We start from the raw sequence: 19,085 nt of genomic DNA on the forward strand, positions 1-19,085 counted from the left end.
GCATTTGGGAAAGGCGCTAGATGACTGAAGAAGATAGAAAACTCACTGTAGAGACTGAAACGGTTGAGGCGCCTGTGGCAAATAACCTTTTATTGTCAAATAACAATAATGTAGCAGTTCCTAATCCTTCTATCCCTTCCGCTTCCACCTCCACATCTCCACTGCACAGGGAAATAATTGATGATTCTGTCACTACTGCTAACACTACTAGCAACGCCGTACAGCATAATTTGTCCACTATAGATAACAATTTAATGGATTCCGATGCCACGTCACATAATCAAGACCATTGGCATCCGGACATAAATAGGGCAGGAACATCAATGTCTACTAGCGATATCCCATCTGATTTGCATTTGGAACATATTGCCTCTGTTCCATCGACTAATAATAACGGCAACAACGCTTTAATCAATCATAATCCTTTGTCATCTCATCTTTCCAACCCGTCATCTTCATTGCGAAATAAGAAAAGCTCTTTGTTAGTAGCGTCTAACCCTGCGTTTGCTTCAGATATCGAACTGTCGAAAAAGAAACCCCCCCTCATCTCCAATAATATACCTACAAGCAACATTGCTCTTTACCAAACAGCAAGATCGGCAAATATTCATGGTCCATCATCAACTTCCGCATCCAAAGCGTTTAGAAAGGCTTCAGCTTTCTCGAATAACACGGCTCCCAGCACGAGTAATAACATTGGTTCGAATACACCCCCTGCTCCTCTTTTACCTCTTCCTTCACTCTCGCAACAAAATAAGCCAAAAATAATAGAGAGGCCCCCAATGCACGTCACTAATTCAAGAGAAATACTGTTAGGTGAAAACCTGTTAGATGATTCAAAAACAAAGAATGCTGCTGCGAACTCAACCACACACGACAATGATTTAATGGCTAATGATGGGCTGCATATACCGAACCACTCAAGCGTAGATGATACCGAAAAGAACAACAAGACGAAGAAAAACAACAGTAATAGTGGTAGAAGTGAACGTAATGATGACGCTAATAAAACATCCGCGGCATTGACTAAAACCGCGCCTTCAACCACACCTTTGGCCACTGCCGATAATACTCTGGCCCCCACTGCTAATATCTCCAACAGTAATGCTGACACCTACAATAATAACAAGAAAAAAATCAGTAACATTAACAGTAACAATAATAATCATGGTGCATCGAATAAAGCCAACGCTGATATCAAGAATGCCAACGCTGATATCAAGAATGTCAACGCTGACTCAAGTGCTTCTACCTCAAACAATAACACAACAAATGACGACTCGCACGAGAGCAATTCAGAAAAACCAACGAAGGCAGATTTTTTCGCTGCGAGACTGGCAACAGCTGTGGGTGAAAATGAAATCAGTGATTCTGAAGAAACATTTGTTTATGAATCAGCGGCTAACTCGACTAAAAATTTAATATATCCTGATTCCTCCAACCAACAGCAGCAACAGCAACAGCAGCAGCAGCAGCAGCAGCAGCAACAACAGCAGCAGGCTCCAAAACAACAGCAGCAGCAGCAAAATCATGGTATAACTTCGAAGATAAGTGCACCATTGCTAAACAACAATAAAAAATTATTAAGCCGACTCAAAAACTCGAGGCACATAAGCACAGGCGCCATACTGAATAACACAATCGCAAATATAAGTACAAATTCGAACTTAAATTCTAATATTATGCAGAGCAATAACAATCTGACGTCAGGTCACAATCACCTGGACGAGTTGAGCAGCATAAAACAGGAGCCACCGCATCAATTACAACAGCAGCAATTACCAATGGACGTGCAATCGGTAGATTCGTATACATCTGACAACCCTGACAGCAATGTTATTGCCAAGTCGCCTGACAAGAGATCAAGCTTAGTGTCCCTACCCAAAATTTCTCCACACTTACTTTCATCCACATCAAGTAACGGTAACACAATATCATGTCCCAATGTGACCACAACTTCACAGGAATTGGAACCAAATAATGATATTTCAACGAAGAAATCTCTTTCCAATTCCACTTTGAGGCACTCCTCAGCTAATAGAAATTCTAATTACGGTGACAACAAGAGGCCTCTTCGGACAACAGTATCAAAGATATTTGATTCGAACCCAAATGGAGCTCCTTTACGAAGATACTCTGGGGTACCTGATCACGTTAATTTAGAAGATTACATTGAGCAGTCGCATAATTATCCAACAATGCAAAATAGTGTGAAAAAGGATGATTTTTACAACAGTAGGAGCAATAAGTTTCCCCATGGTTTGAATTTTTATGGCGATAACAATGTTATTGAAGAAGGGAATAATGGTGACTCATCAAATCCAAACCGACCGCAACACACTAACCTTCAGCATGAGTTTATTCCGGAAGACAATGAAAGTGATGAAAACGATATTCACTCCATGTTTTATTATAATCATAAGAACGATCTAGAGACGAAACCGTTAATATCTGATTATGGTGAAGATGAAGATGTGGACGATTACGATCGTCAAAATGCTACTTTCAACAGTTATTATAACTCAGCATCCAATACTCACGAACTTCCATTACATGGAAGAATGCCATCAAGATCAAATAATGATTACTACGATTTTATGGTTAGCAACAATACTGGCAATAACAATCAAGTGAATGAATATACCCCGTTAAGAATGAAACGTGTTCAAAGGCACCTATCAAGAACAAACAATAGCATAATGAATGGTAGCATCCATATGAATGGCAACGATGATGTTACTCATCCAAATATCAATAACAACGATATTGTCGGTTATTCACCACACAATTTTTATTCAAAAAAATCACCATTTGTAAAAGTAAAGAACTTCCTTTATCTCGCATTTGTTATATCATCACTATTGATGACAGGATTTATTCTCGGATTTTTGTTGGCCACAAATAAGGAACTACAAGATGTAGACGTGGTTGTGATGGATAATGTGATTTCAAGTTCGGATGAATTGATCTTTGACATCACTGTAAGTGCTTTTAATCCAGGATTCTTTAGTATAAGTGTTTCCCAAGTCGATTTGGACATTTTTGCAAAAAGCTCTTTCTTGAAGTGTGACTCTAGTGGTGATTGTACCGTAATAGAGCACGAATGGAAAATTTTACAAATGACAACAAACCTTTCGCTAGTTGAAGAGAGTGCTAAAAATGATGTTAGTGATGGGAACATAGAGACAGTATTACTAGGAACCGTTAAAAAGCTAGAAACACCATTAAAGTTCCAAGGCGGCGCATTTAATAGGAACTACGATGTCTCAGTATCGAGTGTCAAGCTTTTAAGTCCTGGGTCTCGTGAAGCCAAGCACGAAAATGACAATGATGGCGATGACGGTGACGGTGGCGGTGGTGATGATGACGACGACGGTGACGATGAAAACAATATCAACAAAAGACAATACAAGAGCAAACCAAATGCTAGAGAGGACAAAGAAGATGATACTAAAAAATGGAAGCTACTAATCAAACATGATTACAAATTGATAGTCCGTGGAAGCATAAAGTATGAGGTGCCCTTCTTCAATACACAGAAATCTACGGCTATTCAAAAGGATTCCATGGTCCATCCTGGTAAGAAGTGAGTGTTAAGAATGTAGCTTTTTTCATCAAAGCTGGGTATTTTTCTCTTTATACCGCAGCAGCGGAAGGCAATTTCCAAAACAGGAATGTACCTTCCGAAAAAGGAAAATGGAGTATGTTTTTTGATGTTTTTTCTCTTTGACTATTTCAAAATTAGAAGCAAGTGAAAAAATACAAAAATGTTACATAGGATACGATACAGTATTGTAATATATCATTATTATTATTTTTAGATAAAGCGTTTAGTAAACAAGAGTGAGGGTTATGCAACTCGTTTAGTAAACATTCTTTTTTTTTTCTTCTTTTAAGTATAAGACAACAACAGTAGCGGGAGCGATAGTAACACATTGGTAGCGATAAGTGCTCATGCAATTTCACTCAGATAAACAGCAGTTGGACAGTAAAAGTGACATAGATTTCAAGCCAAACTCACCGCGTTCCCTACAAAATAGGAATACCAAAAATTTATCTTTAGACATAGCAGCACTTCATCCATTAATGGAATTCACATTGCAAAGCCAGGATGTGCCAGGTTCAGTAAAATTCCCATCGCCGACACCTTTGAACCTATTTATGAAGCCTAAACCTACCGTGTTGGAGAAATGTCCAGCAAGAGTAAGTCCAAGGCCAACACCACCGTCGCTGTCCATGAGACGAAGCGAGGCCTCCATATACACACTTCCAACATCCTTGAAGAACCGAACTGTTTCTCCAAACGTGTATACAAGGTCATCTACGGTACCATCTATTAGTAAGCTCTCATCGTCATCACCGTTATCGTCATTTTCAGAAAAACCTCATCTGAATAGAGTCCATTCATTATCCGTGAAAACCAAAGATTTGAAGTTGAAGGGGATTAGGGGACGTTCTCAAACTATCTCAGGATTAGAAACGTCTACTCCGATTTCTAGTACTCGTGGAGGTACTTTAGATAATAGTGATGTGAATAGGTTTTCTAGCCAAAAAAATATGCAAACAACGTTAATTTTCCCCGAAGAAGAGTCGGACCTGAATATTGATATGGTGCACGCAGAGATCTACCAACGAACAGTTTATTTAGATGGGCCATTGCTGGTAATACCGCCTAATTTGTATCTATATTCGGAACCCAAGCTAGAAGATATATTATCTTTTGATTTAGTCATTAATGTCGCCAAAGAAATACCGAACCTGGAGTTCTTAATACCGCCGGAAATGGCACATAAAATACAATATTATCACATTGAATGGACACACACATCCAAGATAGTCAACGACTTATCTCGATTGACACACATTATGCATACTGCTCATTTGCAAGGCAAGAAAATATTGGTACATTGTCAGTGTGGAGTATCAAGATCAGCGTCATTGATTGTAGCGTATATCATGCGATATTATGGCCTGAATCTAAATGATGCATACAATAAACTCAAAGGAGTCGCTAAAGATATAAGTCCAAACATGGGACTCATCTTCCAACTTATGGAATGGGGGACCATGTTGTCCAAGAACTTACCGGGTGAAGAAGGAGAGACTGTTCATATGCCTCAAGAAATTGACATTGGAAACAACGAACCTTCTTCCTCCACTACGAAGTCCTACTCTTCTGCGTCATTTAGAAGTTTTCCCATGGTAACGAATCTATCGTCGTCGCCGAACGACAGTTCTGTCAATTCCTCGGAAGTGACGCCAAGAACACCTGCTACGTTGACTGGAGGGAGGACCACATTGGCCGCAGATCATGGGGATGACGATGAGCATCGTAAAAGGTTGTCCCAACCCACAGACTCACTGGAACCTTCTATCGACAACGAATCTATATCTACCGCCCCGGAACAGATGATGTTTCTTCCCTAGGGTTAGCGCTCACCACGGAATCCTTATGACTATCAGATCTGCAGGCAGACCGCCTCCCCACGCTTCTAAATAACATATAGTTAGCACATCTTTCTACATAGCAATTATTCATCATTGTAACTCTCACATTGCAAAAATCGTCCAATAGACGTTTTCCTCGTTTGTGATTGGCCCTGCGTTTTGCGCCGATACAAGCGGCGGCGAAAAGTTAAAAGGAACAATCAATTAAATAAGACCACCAATTCTCATGTTCTATCTTCTTTTTGCAAGCAGCGCAGCAAATACAAGATCAACTAAGAACACATCTACAATGTTGCGTAACACTTTTACCAAAGCTGGCGGCCTATCACGTATCACATCCGTAAGATTCGCTCAAACACATGCCCTTTCCAATGCTGCCGTAATGGATCTGCAATCCAGATGGGAGAACATGCCCTCCACTGAACAGCAGGATATCGTCGGTAAGTTGAGTGAACGTCAGAAATTACCATGGGCACAACTTACCGAGCCTGAAAAGCAAGCTGTGTGGTACATCTCCTACGGGGAATGGGGGCCAAGAAAACCTGTGTTGAATAAGGGTGATTCCAGTTTTATTGCCAAAGGTGTTGCTGCCGGCCTACTATTATCAGTGGGTCTTTTTGCTACCGTCAGGATGGTTGGTGGTGAAGACACAAAGACCATGAATAAGGAGTGGCAGTTAAAGAGTGACGAATATTTGAAGTCCAAGAATGCTAATCCTTGGGGTGGTTACTCCCAGGTCCAATCTAAATGAACAGACCAGAAATTTTGAAAGAAAATTAATAGGGACTAACAATTGTTATGGTTTTTTCAGCTAGTCTGTGACCTTTACGAAAGTGAGTGTCTTATTACATTAGTGTATCCATGGGTCGCCCGCCCAATGCAATACAAACATATCAAACATAAAATTGGCAGATTGCCACCCTCACATTTTTTTTTATTTATTTACTCAAGTTTATTAATCTTTTGTTAGACGTATAATTTTATATCATTATTCTTATTATTCATATATTTAAAAGAACCCTTCTAAAAGGAAATAAGCCAGAACTGGATGAGGGAATCTTTTGTCCATGTGGCTTGCCTTGTTAGCAACTTGCATTGTTCTACGTTGCCCTTCTAAACACGTATTTCTTAAAACTTCACGATTTGGTTGAATGCTATATGTAAAAGGAAAAAAAAAAATTAAACTAAACTAGATATTGAAGATAAAAATTAAATGGCAAAAACAAAGAAAAGCGCTAAGGATAGTTGTATACAGAATAATATGGTAACAGCGCCAATGCCAAACGATTTGGAAGACTTTGAGTCCCTGCTGGAACCTGATTTTGATGCTAAACAATTCGGTAATGATTTACTGAAAGCTACCAATAACAATGACACAACTACTTTGGACTTAAACACGCCTCTTAAAAAGCTAAATTATGATCTCCACGAGATTGACTCTAGGATAGATCAACTGATAAACACCAATCCTTTGGAGATAATAGAGTTAATTTATAAAAATGAAAATGCCAATTCCACCATAGTTGGTGAGTTAAAACCGAGTTTAGAATATTTGAACATATCGTACGATAGACTAAAGACGCAAGTTCTAGATCCTTATGAAAGAGCGAGGAAAGTACAAGTTGCACTAAGCAAGGTTTATCAAACGTCTCTTCTTTTACGCGGGGCTTTGCTTTATATCCATTTGTCAGACAAATTAAACACAATGTCCAAAACAGCCCAATTAAACACATCAATAGCAGTCAATTTAGCCTCGTTACACTACCAACTCGAAATTACGCTAGATGAAAATAAAAATCTAAAATCCCTGCAGAAAATTAAACAACTGGATCAGGACATTGTTTCTCCCAAAAAAAGAGAGCTAATAACATTTTTGTCTTTGCAAATGTCCAAAGAGTGCTTGAACTCTATTAAAATCAAATCAAACAAAGAAACAATATCTCAGTTAGCCTATTCTCTCTACTTACTTTCACCACAAGAATTCGAGTCTACAGTAACCAAGATTATACTATCTAACGTCACAATAAGCTCACAAATTTTATCGAAAACTCTAAATTCTATCAGAATGTTTCCTGAAGCGTTCAATGAAGTTGTCGAAAAAGGTTATAACATCTACTTTTTAGAAACATTACTGCGAAACATAAAAACCGATAATATCACGACTTCCTCAAAATCTGTTGTTGCTAATAAATCACACCTTGGCAATCTTTTGTCAGAATATAATTCAATGAAGAGCAAAGCAGGTCCTGGTACACCAAGAGATCTGTTTTGGAACAAAGTTTCATTCACCTTTAAAAAGGACTTTGAAATATCTGTTAACAGAGGAGGCCCCGTGGGCAAGTCGCTGCTAAAAAACAAAGATTTTATTATTGACACTATAAAGCAAAATATGAAAAAATCTTCTGATAATAGCGATTACCAAAGCTACTTGGATATAATGCTAAACTCGGTGTCTATTTCTCCGAATAAATGAGATGCCTTTACTTAAAATGAAGGATGTTCATGAAATAGGATGAATCTAAAGTAATATGTCTATAACATGTGTGTACGTATATATATATATATATATATATATATATATAGATATGGTCATTCCGTCCTAAACTTAGGGGTACTGCCAGCATTTGCTAGTGGGTTCAAAGCTATTTTTTTCTTGTTTTTCTTTCCACCACGCTTATGAAACTTTTTCTTCAACATTTTCTTTATCTCACGAGCTTTGGCATCACGCTCCTTGGTTCTTTCAAGTGCCATTTTTTTGGCTGCACGTTGCTTTTGACCAGGTCTCCTTTTTCTAATTTTCAATTCCTTTTGCTGTTGTGACTCGATTTTCGCATTGTGCTCATGCAGATCCATTATTCGGCCCTGGCAATATGGCCATTTATCATGGACACGTTGATCATCCTCCAGAATTTTTGAACTTTCTTGTACTACCATATCATAATCGACAGAGCTCTGTAGGAATTGCAGCTTTTGTTCTGTAGAATAGTTTGCAAAGTAATAATCTTCGGGCCTTTTTTGGTCGATTATTTCTTCCTCAGGTTCCTTCAATGAAATTTTCATCAAATTTACTTCAGTCTGCGCCGCATTCTTTTCTCCATTTGATGTACCTTGGTCTTCTTGAGCTGGACCATTTGATGCTTCAACAACACCAAACGAGAACAGTGGAAATTCAAATTCATCTTGTTTTTCTTCTTTTTGTTCCTGTGCGCTGTTATCACTTGCTTTAAGATCTAACGATGAGTCGGTTCTCTCAACTTCAACAAATTCAAATTCTGTTGGCGGTACTAATACCTCTACAGTTTCACTATTATTGCTACCACTATTATCGTAATTATTATCTTCTCCTAATTCCTCTCCTTCATTATAAAGATCTTTTCTCGATACTCTGCAGAAATAATTAAAATATTCAACGATTCGTTAAAATGTTAGTAAAAAGATGAATATGGAAGAAAACTTATATCTCATGTCAATGCATACATTTTAAGTTCAGACATTCTTTATGATGAATTTCAATGTGTTCTTTTTCATCAAAGGAGATTTTTCCATTTACTGTTTAAGTGAATCTAGTCGTTTTTGAAACTTAAATTTTTTCTTTTTTCGTATTGATCCGATGACTTGAAAATGTTTATTTTTTTTATATAGGAAAAGAACAATAGTATTTCTATAGTACATAAACTCTCAGACACAAAGGGCAAAGGTCCCTCATGATTTATTTTCATTTTTATCTGTATTGTATATTGATACCTACAGATGAGGATCAGGTAATATACACGTTCTGCGATTAAAGAGGATGAAGAAAGACGGATTGTTATCTGTTGATTGCGGTTTTCATACTTTGCAAATATTCTCTATAACTAGCACAATTCAAAACTTTGTCTTCAACAAGAGTGCTTAATGCCCATAATCTTAAAGAAGCCATATCTCTTTCTGAGTTTAGGTTAGCAGGTTCGTTAATAGATGGCCCTCTTATTATGTACAACGATTGAAAGGTAATTGTATCATTGTTTTCTCTAATGTTACTGATTATATTCCTTAATCTTTCGTTGAAAGGCGAATTGTTCAAAGGAGGCAATTCACTTTTCCCAACAGGAATGTTGGAAATGGTGTCAGTGTTGAATACATCTATTAGTAGCTCAGGAACTGCATCTCCGCCAACCCATAGAAATAATTCTGCGGAATTGTCAATCAGATATAGGCCGTATCTTTCAAAAAGAGATATAGTAGCGTTGATAGGTTCAGGCAAAACTGTTTTTCCTTCGAAGTCAGGTAAGCCAACTTCGTCAGGCATGTCGTGTAGGGAGTAAACTGTTGGATAAATGCTCTTTATCAAATAATGAAGAGGCTCCGTTTCCAATTTATTCAATGCACTTGCACGATAATCGCTCGGAACAACGCCCGGTCTAAGGGCTATATGTTTACTCAACGCATTCATTAATAGGGGTAACATTCTCAGATTTGCACATAGGTTAAGTGAGGCTACTGAATTTATATTGGACATTGAGATTTCTTTTTTGTAGGCACTTAGAATATCTTCTAGTGATTTCGTAATAAAATCCCTTGCAGAGTACATGCTTGAATTCAAAGCCTTGGTCACTGCGTTTTGTGTGATAAAATCAGCAATGGCTAGCTGGTCTGCAGATGCAAACACTTCTCTTGCGGATTCGGTCGTTGGTAGGGCTAACGTCATGACCCTAATTCTACGCTCACCTGTGTTCAAAGTCAACAGTGTTGACACTTGCAAGTAGCAATATTCTGCCATTAATGAATCTTCGATCGATATTCCGAAAAGATAAGACTGATCTCTAGGCATTGTGGAAAAAGCGCATAAATCAGAAGATCTGTTAAAAAAATGGCCAAAAAATGATGTGGCCCTCAAGCCAGTAGAACCACGAACTCTCATGACGGCTTCCATTGAAATATCCATGGTTAAATGTCTTGATAATTCTCTAGTAAACTTGGTTACATCGTTCAAACTGGTAGCATTAAAACCAGGGTAAAAATGTGTTTGACCACCAGAAAAACGGCCCAAGTGAGATAGCGATGCAACGTCCATGTAATCCTCTGATGCCAGAAACATGTCCACTGTTATTTGCAATTTGCTACACTCGATTGTAAACGTTTTATAAAAGGAATCCTTACACGATAGTAGCTGAGAGCTTTCCTTTGGTGTGTTTAATACACCCTGTTCACTTCTTTTTTTCAACTTTCCGACGCCAGTATTTGGTAGAGTTGATGAAATAACTTCGACCTTGCCTCCGGTACTTTTTATCAGGTTTGAGGCAGCTTTTAGGGCAGGTCCAAGTGCAAACTTGCTACTGTGTGTATCTTGGAAGATTTCAGGTATTTTTTTCAGCAATTTTTCCAGATTTTTTTTACTATATTTTAGTGGAACTACTAATTCATCGCTCGGCATTGGTAAAAATGGTTCGTCCAAATCGCCAATATCAAACATTTGAATTGTTTCTGAAGTATCATCTTCTTCGTCCTCCTCCTCCTCTTCTTCATCTTCATCCGCTTCATCCAATTCTTCAGAATCATTATCCGATTCTTCATAATCATCATCCAAAGGAACGTAGAAATAATGAAGATTATGGTCAACACATATAATAGAAATTCTAGTCCTTCCATCGTGGTTTGGTAAAAATTCTATGTTTTCTAAAATCGTTCTGGCAGAAGTGGCCAGTAAACCATTTTTAACAGCATTTTGAGAAACATCCAAAATGAATACATAAACAGATGGTGGAGGTTCCCTAACAGAATACTCTACAGGTGCCAAGTAATCAATTATAGAATTTTTAATTTCATTTCTTTCGTATCTGTTGATCGGAGCGCCTTGTAAGTTTTGATCGAACCCAAATGGGACGTCATTTTTGAAACGGCATATATTACATTGCCATTTTCTCCCTTGGTTGATGAAGACGACAAAAGGGTTCATATATGAACGACAACGGCGACAACGGACAATTACCCCATCAGTATTTAATGGCACTTGGTTTTCGGAATCTTGCAAATGCAAATATGGCCTAATGACAATGGCGAACGGTAGCTTCGTTTTCTTCAGTAGGGAACTTGTTTTTGGCACTGCGTTCAAAGTAGATCTGACGTACTGGTATGGAATGTTTGATGATTCGGACGGAGTCACGATATTATCTTGGGAAATGGTGATTGGAGGAGGCGGTAAAGATAGATCACGAATCGGAGGAGGTAATTCCGTAAACAAATCCACAGGGTATAGTTGGTTGACCACTTTCCCTGTGCCAGGAAATTGTTGGTTTTGAGCTAGTTGTGTTAACGAGTAGGAATTGTTGTTCAATTGTAAGTCGCCCATTGCATATGCTGTCTGATCGATCTGTTGTTGAGACTGCTGTTGCTCTGCAACTATTGGCACACTCGCAGTGTATGACACCTGGGCTTGAGGGTATACCCTCTTCTTATGATGAGACATGATTCACTGGAGCTGTCTATCATTAATGGGAGGAGATTCATTAACGAAAAGCACACTGGTAATAATGGAGAGTTCGTCGAAGACCCTTTTAACTGACGTATCCTTCATCATTGTCATCGCTACATCTTTGTCCTTCGGGTAAGATGAACGAAAAGTGAAAAATTCAATAAATAAGAATGAGCTGTAATGAAGTGGAAGTGAATGTGTTGATATCTAAGTGTAACCACGTGTTCAGGTGATTGCGGGTGAAAATGGACGGTATTTGGACAGATTACAATTTCAAAGAGATCAAGTCCCATTTTGGATTCAAAAAATATGCCGTATCATGCTTGGTAATCGTGTATGGACTAATTAAGGTATTCACGTGGATCTTCCGCCAATGGGTGTATTCTAATTTAAATAATTTCTCCAACAAATCCTCGCTACTGAAGAGAGCTACTGCCTCATGTGGTGAGAAGAATGTCAAACTCTTTGGTTTTTTTCATCCGTATTGTAATGCTGGTGGTGGTGGGGAAAAAGTACTATGGAAAGCCGTAGATATTACTTTGAGGAAAGACGCTAAGAACGTCATTGTCATTTATTCAGGGGATTTTGTAAATGGAGAAAATGTTACTCCAGAGAATATTCTTAATAATGTGAAAGTCAAGTTCGATTACGATTTGGATTCGGATAGAATATTTTTCATTTCATTAAAATTGAGATACCTAGTCGATTCTTCGACATGGAAGCATTTCACTTTGATTGGACAGGCCATTGGATCAATGATGCTGGCATTCGAATCCATTATTAAATGTCCACCCGATATATGGATCGATACAATGGGGTACCCTTTTAGCTATCCCATTGTAGCTAGGTTTTTGAAAAGGATTCCCATCGTCACATATACACATTATCCGATAATGTCAAAGGACATGTTAAATAAGCTGTTTAAAATGCCCAAGAAGGGTATTAAGGTCTACGGCAAAATATTATACTGGAAAATTTTTATGTTAATTTATCAATCCATTGGTTCTAAAATTGATATTGTAATCACGAATTCGACATGGACAAACGACCATATAAAGCAAATTTGGCAATCCAATACATGTAAAATCATTTATCCTCCATGCTCCACTGAGAAGCTAGTAGATTGGAAGCAAAAATTTGGTACTGCTAGGGGCGAAAGGTTGAATCAGGCAATTGTATTGGCGCAATTTCGTCCTGAGAAACGTCATAAGTTAATCATTGAGTCCTACGCAACCTTTCTAAAAAATTTACCGGATTCTGTATCGCCAATTAAATTGATAATGGCGGGGTCAACTAGATCCAAGCAAGATGAAGATTATGTCAAAAGTTTACAAGACTGGTCAGAAAACGATTTGAAAATTCCTAAAAATTTGATATCATTCGAGAAAAACCTACCCTTCGATAAGATTGAAATATTACTAAACAAATCTACTTTCGGTATTAATGCCATGTGGAATGAGCACTTTGGAATTGCAGTTGTGGAATATATGGCTTCTGGTTTGATCCCCATAGTCCACGCTTCGGCTGGCCCATTGTTAGATATAGTCATTCCATGGGACTCCAACGGGGATATCAGAAAAGTTCAGTCACAATGGGAATTGCAGAAGAAATATTTTGCTACTCTCGAAGATGACGGTGAAACTACCGGTTTTTTCTTCAAAGAGCCAAGTGATCCTGATTATAACACAGGCAAGGATTCTCTAAGATACCCCAATTTGTCTGAACTATTTTTGCAAATGATGAAATTGGATTATGACTGTCTAAAGGTGATGAGCGCAAGAAACCAACGGTATGCATTGTATAAATTCTCCGATTTGAAGTTTGATAAAGATTGGGAAGATTTTGTACTGAATCCGATTTGCATATTATTAGAAGAGGAAGAGAGAGGCTGATATTTCGTGAAAATAAGAGCCTCGATTATAAGAAAACCTATACATAATATTACATACAAACTAGGGCATTAATATAGAATTGATTAACATGTTATGGCTGATTACTTTTCCTAGGGGAATCAACATTTTCAATGTAAAATTCAGGAACTCTATTCTGAATTTGTGAATCATCTGTTTCCGGTATTGATGAGGTAGTATTTGTGATTGTCAAGTTGTCTAATTTCGGAATAGAATTCAAGGGAAAATTGCTACTGCTCATATCATCAGGCTTCGTGTTTTGTTCATTAGTTGCCTGTGCGGTTACGCTCTCCATGATGTTCTCATTATTCATGGCTTTATTTTTAGATAGCCTAGTGACTTTATTCACAAATTTACATTTGTCGTCATAGTTGGGCAAACTTGATAGTGCTTTGAGATTTTCAAACCATTCTATCATGTCGTCATAAGAATCTACTTTGAAAACCCAGTTATGACCTCTGTGTATTAGTCCATTAGAATTTGTACGCAATATAAATTTGTTCTTTCCTTGCTCTGAGTTCGATTTTGTCTTTTTGGAATGCTCAGTAACGGTACACTCAACCAATGGTATTGACATCAACGGCGTGGAAAATTTATGCCTATCCGGGGTCTTAAATTCATGTAAAAAGCTTGGAGTAAGGACATAAAACCCACGTGAATATGACTTCAAAAATTTTGATCTTTTCTCCAGAAATCCAGATTTAACTTCCAAAGTAAAAGGATCGTTTTGATTATTGTACGATATCTCTTTGAACTTCCTCATGGGCAAATTTGGTGGTACAAAACTGGAAATGTTCCTTAGAATGAAACTGTCCCATTCAAGATTTGTGTTTTTGTTCAATATTGTGGAATCTAGTTTAGAGATTACTGAGTCAAACACAACTTGAGCTTCTTTGCCAAGGATTTTAGCGTAGCTAGTTAATCCATTCTGTATCTCCATTACGATAACACTTTCTAACTGAGCCCCTGAATTTTGCAAGTTATCGAATGCCTCGTGTAAATAGTTTTCTTCAACCAATTGTCTTTTAATTTGCTTCTCCAATTGCAATTTTATCAAAAATGGGTCACTCTTCGGCGTACCTAATTTACATTCTTTTAAGGATTCATTAAAAAGTTTCATTAAGTGCTTAGTCTGCTGTAATTCTTTACCACAGGAATTTTTAAAATCAGATTGTAAAGCTTTAATTTCTTTAATTTTTACTAATAAATCTCTTCTCAAATCCTCTAGTCTAGGTATGATTTCACTGGTCAACTCTTTCGAACTTTTCAATGCTAAAGAGGCCAGGTTCTCGTGATATTTGGTCAGCATTGTGGGCAAATCTTGGATGGACCCACTACCTAGAGGTAGAAAAAATTTCTGCAGGGACTTATCTTCATTAGAGACCGGCTGATATTGGTTTTCAATGCTGAAAAAGGGGAACTGTACAGCATGAGATAATCTCAGTTGCTGTCTAACTATCTCGTCCTGTATGGAGGCGGTCTCAGAGAGGTATACCAATATGGCACGAATAACATTTCTCCAGGCAGAAAACCTGGCAGATAACACGTCAGTGGGCTGTGCAGAAGTGGGTATCAGTATCACCAGAGGCGACCTAGGATCGTTTTGGTTGGAATTATACTGTTTCTGGTGGCTGTGAAGAGACATTCTTGGCATAGCTAGAATAGAAGGGTCAGTGAACGAACCTATGTTACTGACATCGTTATTATTATTATTATTATTATTTTGAGAGGGTGGAATATTATTAGAGTTCAAAGAGTGTGTCACATTGGTGCCAGCCGCAGCATCGACCATCGAATTTTGTCGATCCTGATCATACACATCCGAGTGAGCCGGAATAGTGTGATCAGAAGTCACGGCATCGATAGGATAAGGTACAGGGTTACGTTGCGCGAGCGACGAGGGTAGTGACAAAGGCATGTTCTGGCCCTTTTGTTGTTGCTGTTGATAAGCCGGATTAAAATGTTCCGACCTCATTCTGCCTTCCAGTTGCTGATATTGACTTCTGAGGTCGAGAGAGGTTCTTCCACTGTTCCGTTGGTAAGACATGGTGCAGTGGGCGGCTGAGTAAAGCGTATGGCACCCTCCTAAACCTCTGTTTGTGCGGTCATCTTCTCATGTAGTAGGTTGCATCGCCTTTTGATTCAAGAATGCGGCGTGACCCGGAAAAAAGAAGCTGTATTGGTTGATTACTATTATTATTATGGGTTTTACCAGTACCAGCCCCAGCACCAGGAGGATATATTGGCATTGGTAGGTGCAAGAGCTCCCAAAAGTACAAGTATCTATGTGACGTGTTATTCCGTAGCAGTTTTATCTTACCGGAGTGTGTACTGCATTTACTTCTGCTTTTAACATTTTTTTCGCCAATGCTGGCTCGATCAAGAAGCTGCTTGCCATTTGAATTATTTATATATAGAAATATTAATCATACATTAATCTTACATGGGAATAGTGTGACACTTCCGGCGCAAGATACCAATGGAGCACGTACCAAAGAAGTCATTTGGACATTTCTTTAAAAGAAAAACTACAACTGTAGATGGAAGCAAACCACAGGTCTCCGGAACTGCTAACCGACTGCGGAAGCTGCTGCACAAAGGCAAGATACAGCAGCAGATGGTGCCGGCTGAATCTCAGTATAGAATTCCGGGCTATTTTAGGGATAATCGAAGCGTGCGAGTCAAAACCCCTATGTGCAACAACTCACCGTTAGCGGCGCCATCCACGCTTCATATCAATGAAAGATACGTTCGCTATGACATCAACACTAGGCCCTTAATTGTTGTGCTTGCGATCTCAATTGTATTTTTCGGCTGTCTCCTGGTGCTTAAGGACATCATCATTCAATCATCGGAAAACATCCTAAGTGTTTCCAAATGGAAAATTATAGGGGCGTCTTTCATGGGCACACCATACACAGGTCTTCTCACGGGACTAATTGGCACTGCATTTTCACCATTTTCTGCTGTTTCGTCGTGGCTTTCGTTCATCTTTTGACACAATCCGTCTTCATTTTCCGGGGGCATTACCAATGGAAAATCATGTTGTCACTTTTTTCTTCCACTTTTTCGTTAACTTATATAAACGCATTCTTGTATAGTTTGTGTTATGTATTAGGTGGTCTTGGTGTTCTAATTGATGTTTTTACTCCCATTTCTCACTCGTCATCCTAGCTCTATTCACCAGTCCTCAGTTCAGTTTCGAGGATTACTTACTGTAATCTCAAGAAATATACACATTCCCATCCCTCATAAAATGTTGCCTCTTTCAATTGAACAGAGAAGACCCTCCCGGTCTCCCGAATACGATCAGTCTACTTTATCAAATTACAAGGACTTCTCAGTTCTTCATACCCATTTGAGCTTGTCTGTTTCCTTCGATAAGTCTGCTATTTCAGGGAACGTTACGTTCCAGTTGAAAAAACTGTACGATGAAAAAAAATCGAGGGACTTCCATCTGGACACGTCCTATTTGGATGTCCAGGAGGTCCAGATTGATGGTTCTAAGGCGGATTTTCGAATTGAGCAAAGAAAGGAGCCCTTGGGCTCCAGGCTGGTTATCAATAATACCTCTTGCAACGATAACATTAATTTGAATATTCAGTTTCGTACAACTGACAAGTGCACCGCTTTGCAATGGCTAAACAGCAAGCAAACCAAGGGCGGTAAACCGTACGTATTTTCACAGTTGGAAGCTATTCATGCGAGATCCTTGTTCCCCTGCTTTGATACTCCCTCTGTGAAATCTACTTTCACTGCATCTATTGAATCTCCACTACCAGTGGTTTTTTCAGGCATCACGATCGAAGATACAACTACGGATACTAATATTTACAGATTTGAACAAAAAGTCCCCATTCCAGCTTACTTGATCGGCATTGCCTCTGGTGATCTGTCGAGCGCTCCAATTGGACCTCGTTCCACCGTTTATGCAGAACCATTTCGTTTGGAAGATTGTCAATGGGAATTTGAAAACGATGTAGAGAAATTCATTCAAGCTGCTGAGAAAATTATTTTCGATTATGAGTGGGGCACTTATGATATCTTGGTTAACGTCGATTCGTACCCTTACGGCGGTATGGAATCTCCGAATATGACATTTGCTACGCCCACCTTGATTGCTCATGATAAATCTAATATTGATGTCATTGCCCATGAACTTGCTCACTCATGGTCTGGTAACTTAGTGACCAATTGTTCCTGGAATCATTTTTGGCTGAATGAAGGTTGGACTGTTTACTTAGAAAGAAGAATTATTGGTGCTATTCATGGTGAACCAACTAGGCATTTCAGTGCTCTGATTGGTTGGAGCGATTTACAGAACTCTATCGATTCCATGAAGGACCCTGAAAGATTTTCTACTTTGGTGCAAAACTTGAACGATAACACTGATCCTGACGATGCCTTTTCCACTGTTCCTTATGAGAAGGGATTTAACCTATTATTTCACCTAGAAACTGTTTTGGGAGGCAAGGCCGAATTTGACCCATTTATTAGACACTATTTCAAGAAGTTTGCCAAGAAATCTTTGGATACTTTCCAGTTTTTGGACACTTTATATGAGTTTTATCCTGACAAAAGGGAAATTTTGGATTCTGTTGATTGGGAAGCTTGGCTGTATAAGCCAGGGATGCCACCAAGGCCTCACTTCATCACTGCTTTGGCTGATAGTGTTTACCAATTGGCTGACAAGTGGGTTGAAATGGCTCAAAATTTGAAAAATACAGAAGAGTTCCGGTCTGAATTCGATGCTATTGATATTAAGGATTTTAATTCGAACCAATTGGTTTTGTTCCTGGAGACTTTGACACAAAATGGCCATTCTAGCAAAAAACCAAAAGATTTTGACTGGGCCAAGTTCCCCGTCGCATCTAAGGCACTATTAGATATCTATCAAGATAAGATTGTTAAATCGCAAAACGCTGAAGTTGTTTTCAAGATGTTCAAATTCCAGATCTTTGCCAAGCTACAAGAAACCTATAAGCATTTAGCTGATTGGTTGGGGACTGTAGGTAGGATGAAGTTTGTCCGTCCCGGTTACAGACTATTAAACTCTGTGGACCGCCAATTGGCTGTTGCCACTTTCGATAAATTTAAGGACACGTATCACCCAATTTGTAAAGCTCTTGTGAAACAAGATTTAGGTCTCTGAAAAGGGGCGTGTTAAAGAACAAATAGGTAAATAAGTAAATATAACTTATTTATGTTCCTTCCGTAGTACTTCTGATTCTTATTAGTGGCGGAGCATTGTGTCATGCGGTACGAATATTGTACTT

The 19,085-nt window shown here is 38.6% G+C and overlaps 10 protein-coding genes across 10 annotated transcripts; 7 read left to right on the forward strand and 3 right to left on the reverse strand.

Annotated features, from left to right (window-relative positions):
• Positions 1-20: 20 nt before the first annotated feature.
• On the forward strand, positions 21-3,590 carry VAC7 (Vac7p; the record flags this gene model as incomplete). Its single annotated transcript, XM_033912992.1, has 1 exon — positions 21-3,590. One exon carries the CDS (start codon positions 21-23, stop codon positions 3,588-3,590), a length of 3,570 nt encoding a protein of 1,189 aa, XP_033768883.1.
• Positions 3,591-3,954: 364 nt separating this feature from the next.
• Positions 3,955-5,427, forward strand: MSG5 (tyrosine/serine/threonine protein phosphatase MSG5; the record flags this gene model as incomplete). The annotated part of the gene is made up of 1 exon (XM_033912993.1): positions 3,955-5,427. The coding sequence occupies one exon, from the start codon at positions 3,955-3,957 to the stop codon at positions 5,425-5,427; it is 1,473 nt and encodes a 490-aa protein (XP_033768884.1).
• Positions 5,428-5,737: 310 nt separating this feature from the next.
• Positions 5,738-6,199, forward strand: COX5A (cytochrome c oxidase subunit Va; the record flags this gene model as incomplete). Its single annotated transcript, XM_033912994.1, has 1 exon — positions 5,738-6,199. The coding sequence occupies one exon, from the start codon at positions 5,738-5,740 to the stop codon at positions 6,197-6,199; it is 462 nt and encodes a 153-aa protein (XP_033768885.1).
• A 462-nt stretch (positions 6,200-6,661) lies between these two features.
• On the forward strand, positions 6,662-7,921 carry COG5 (Golgi transport complex subunit COG5; the record flags this gene model as incomplete). Its single annotated transcript, XM_033912995.1, has 1 exon — positions 6,662-7,921. The coding sequence occupies one exon, from the start codon at positions 6,662-6,664 to the stop codon at positions 7,919-7,921; it is 1,260 nt and encodes a 419-aa protein (XP_033768886.1).
• Positions 7,922-8,037: 116 nt separating this feature from the next.
• On the reverse strand, positions 8,038-8,942 carry SPAR_N02570 (uncharacterized protein; the record flags this gene model as incomplete). Its single annotated transcript, XM_033912996.1, has 2 exons — positions 8,038-8,833; positions 8,926-8,942. The coding sequence occupies 2 exons, from the start codon at positions 8,940-8,942 to the stop codon at positions 8,038-8,040; spliced, it is 813 nt and encodes a 270-aa protein (XP_033768887.1).
• A 314-nt stretch (positions 8,943-9,256) lies between these two features.
• SFB2 (COPII subunit SFB2) lies at positions 9,257-11,893 on the reverse strand (the record flags this gene model as incomplete). Its single annotated transcript, XM_033912997.1, has 1 exon — positions 9,257-11,893. The coding sequence occupies one exon, from the start codon at positions 11,891-11,893 to the stop codon at positions 9,257-9,259; it is 2,637 nt and encodes an 878-aa protein (XP_033768888.1).
• Positions 11,894-12,144: 251 nt separating this feature from the next.
• Positions 12,145-13,791, forward strand: ALG11 (alpha-1,2-mannosyltransferase ALG11; the record flags this gene model as incomplete). Its single annotated transcript, XM_033912998.1, has 1 exon — positions 12,145-13,791. One exon carries the CDS (start codon positions 12,145-12,147, stop codon positions 13,789-13,791), a length of 1,647 nt encoding a protein of 548 aa, XP_033768889.1.
• A 91-nt stretch (positions 13,792-13,882) lies between these two features.
• SLM2 (phosphatidylinositol 4,5-bisphosphate-binding protein) lies at positions 13,883-15,856 on the reverse strand (the record flags this gene model as incomplete). The annotated part of the gene is made up of 1 exon (XM_033912999.1): positions 13,883-15,856. The coding sequence occupies one exon, from the start codon at positions 15,854-15,856 to the stop codon at positions 13,883-13,885; it is 1,974 nt and encodes a 657-aa protein (XP_033768890.1).
• A 432-nt stretch (positions 15,857-16,288) lies between these two features.
• Positions 16,289-16,807, forward strand: SPAR_N02610 (uncharacterized protein; the record flags this gene model as incomplete). Its single annotated transcript, XM_033913000.1, has 1 exon — positions 16,289-16,807. The coding sequence occupies one exon, from the start codon at positions 16,289-16,291 to the stop codon at positions 16,805-16,807; it is 519 nt and encodes a 172-aa protein (XP_033768891.1).
• A 141-nt stretch (positions 16,808-16,948) lies between these two features.
• LAP2 (bifunctional aminopeptidase/epoxide hydrolase) lies at positions 16,949-18,961 on the forward strand (the record flags this gene model as incomplete). The annotated part of the gene is made up of 1 exon (XM_033913001.1): positions 16,949-18,961. The coding sequence occupies one exon, from the start codon at positions 16,949-16,951 to the stop codon at positions 18,959-18,961; it is 2,013 nt and encodes a 670-aa protein (XP_033768892.1).
• Positions 18,962-19,085: the final 124 nt, after the last annotated feature.

Source organism: Saccharomyces paradoxus, chromosome XIV, assembly GCF_002079055.1.
Source record: "Saccharomyces paradoxus chromosome XIV, complete sequence".
NCBI lineage: Eukaryota > Fungi > Ascomycota > Saccharomycetes > Saccharomycetales > Saccharomycetaceae > Saccharomyces > Saccharomyces paradoxus.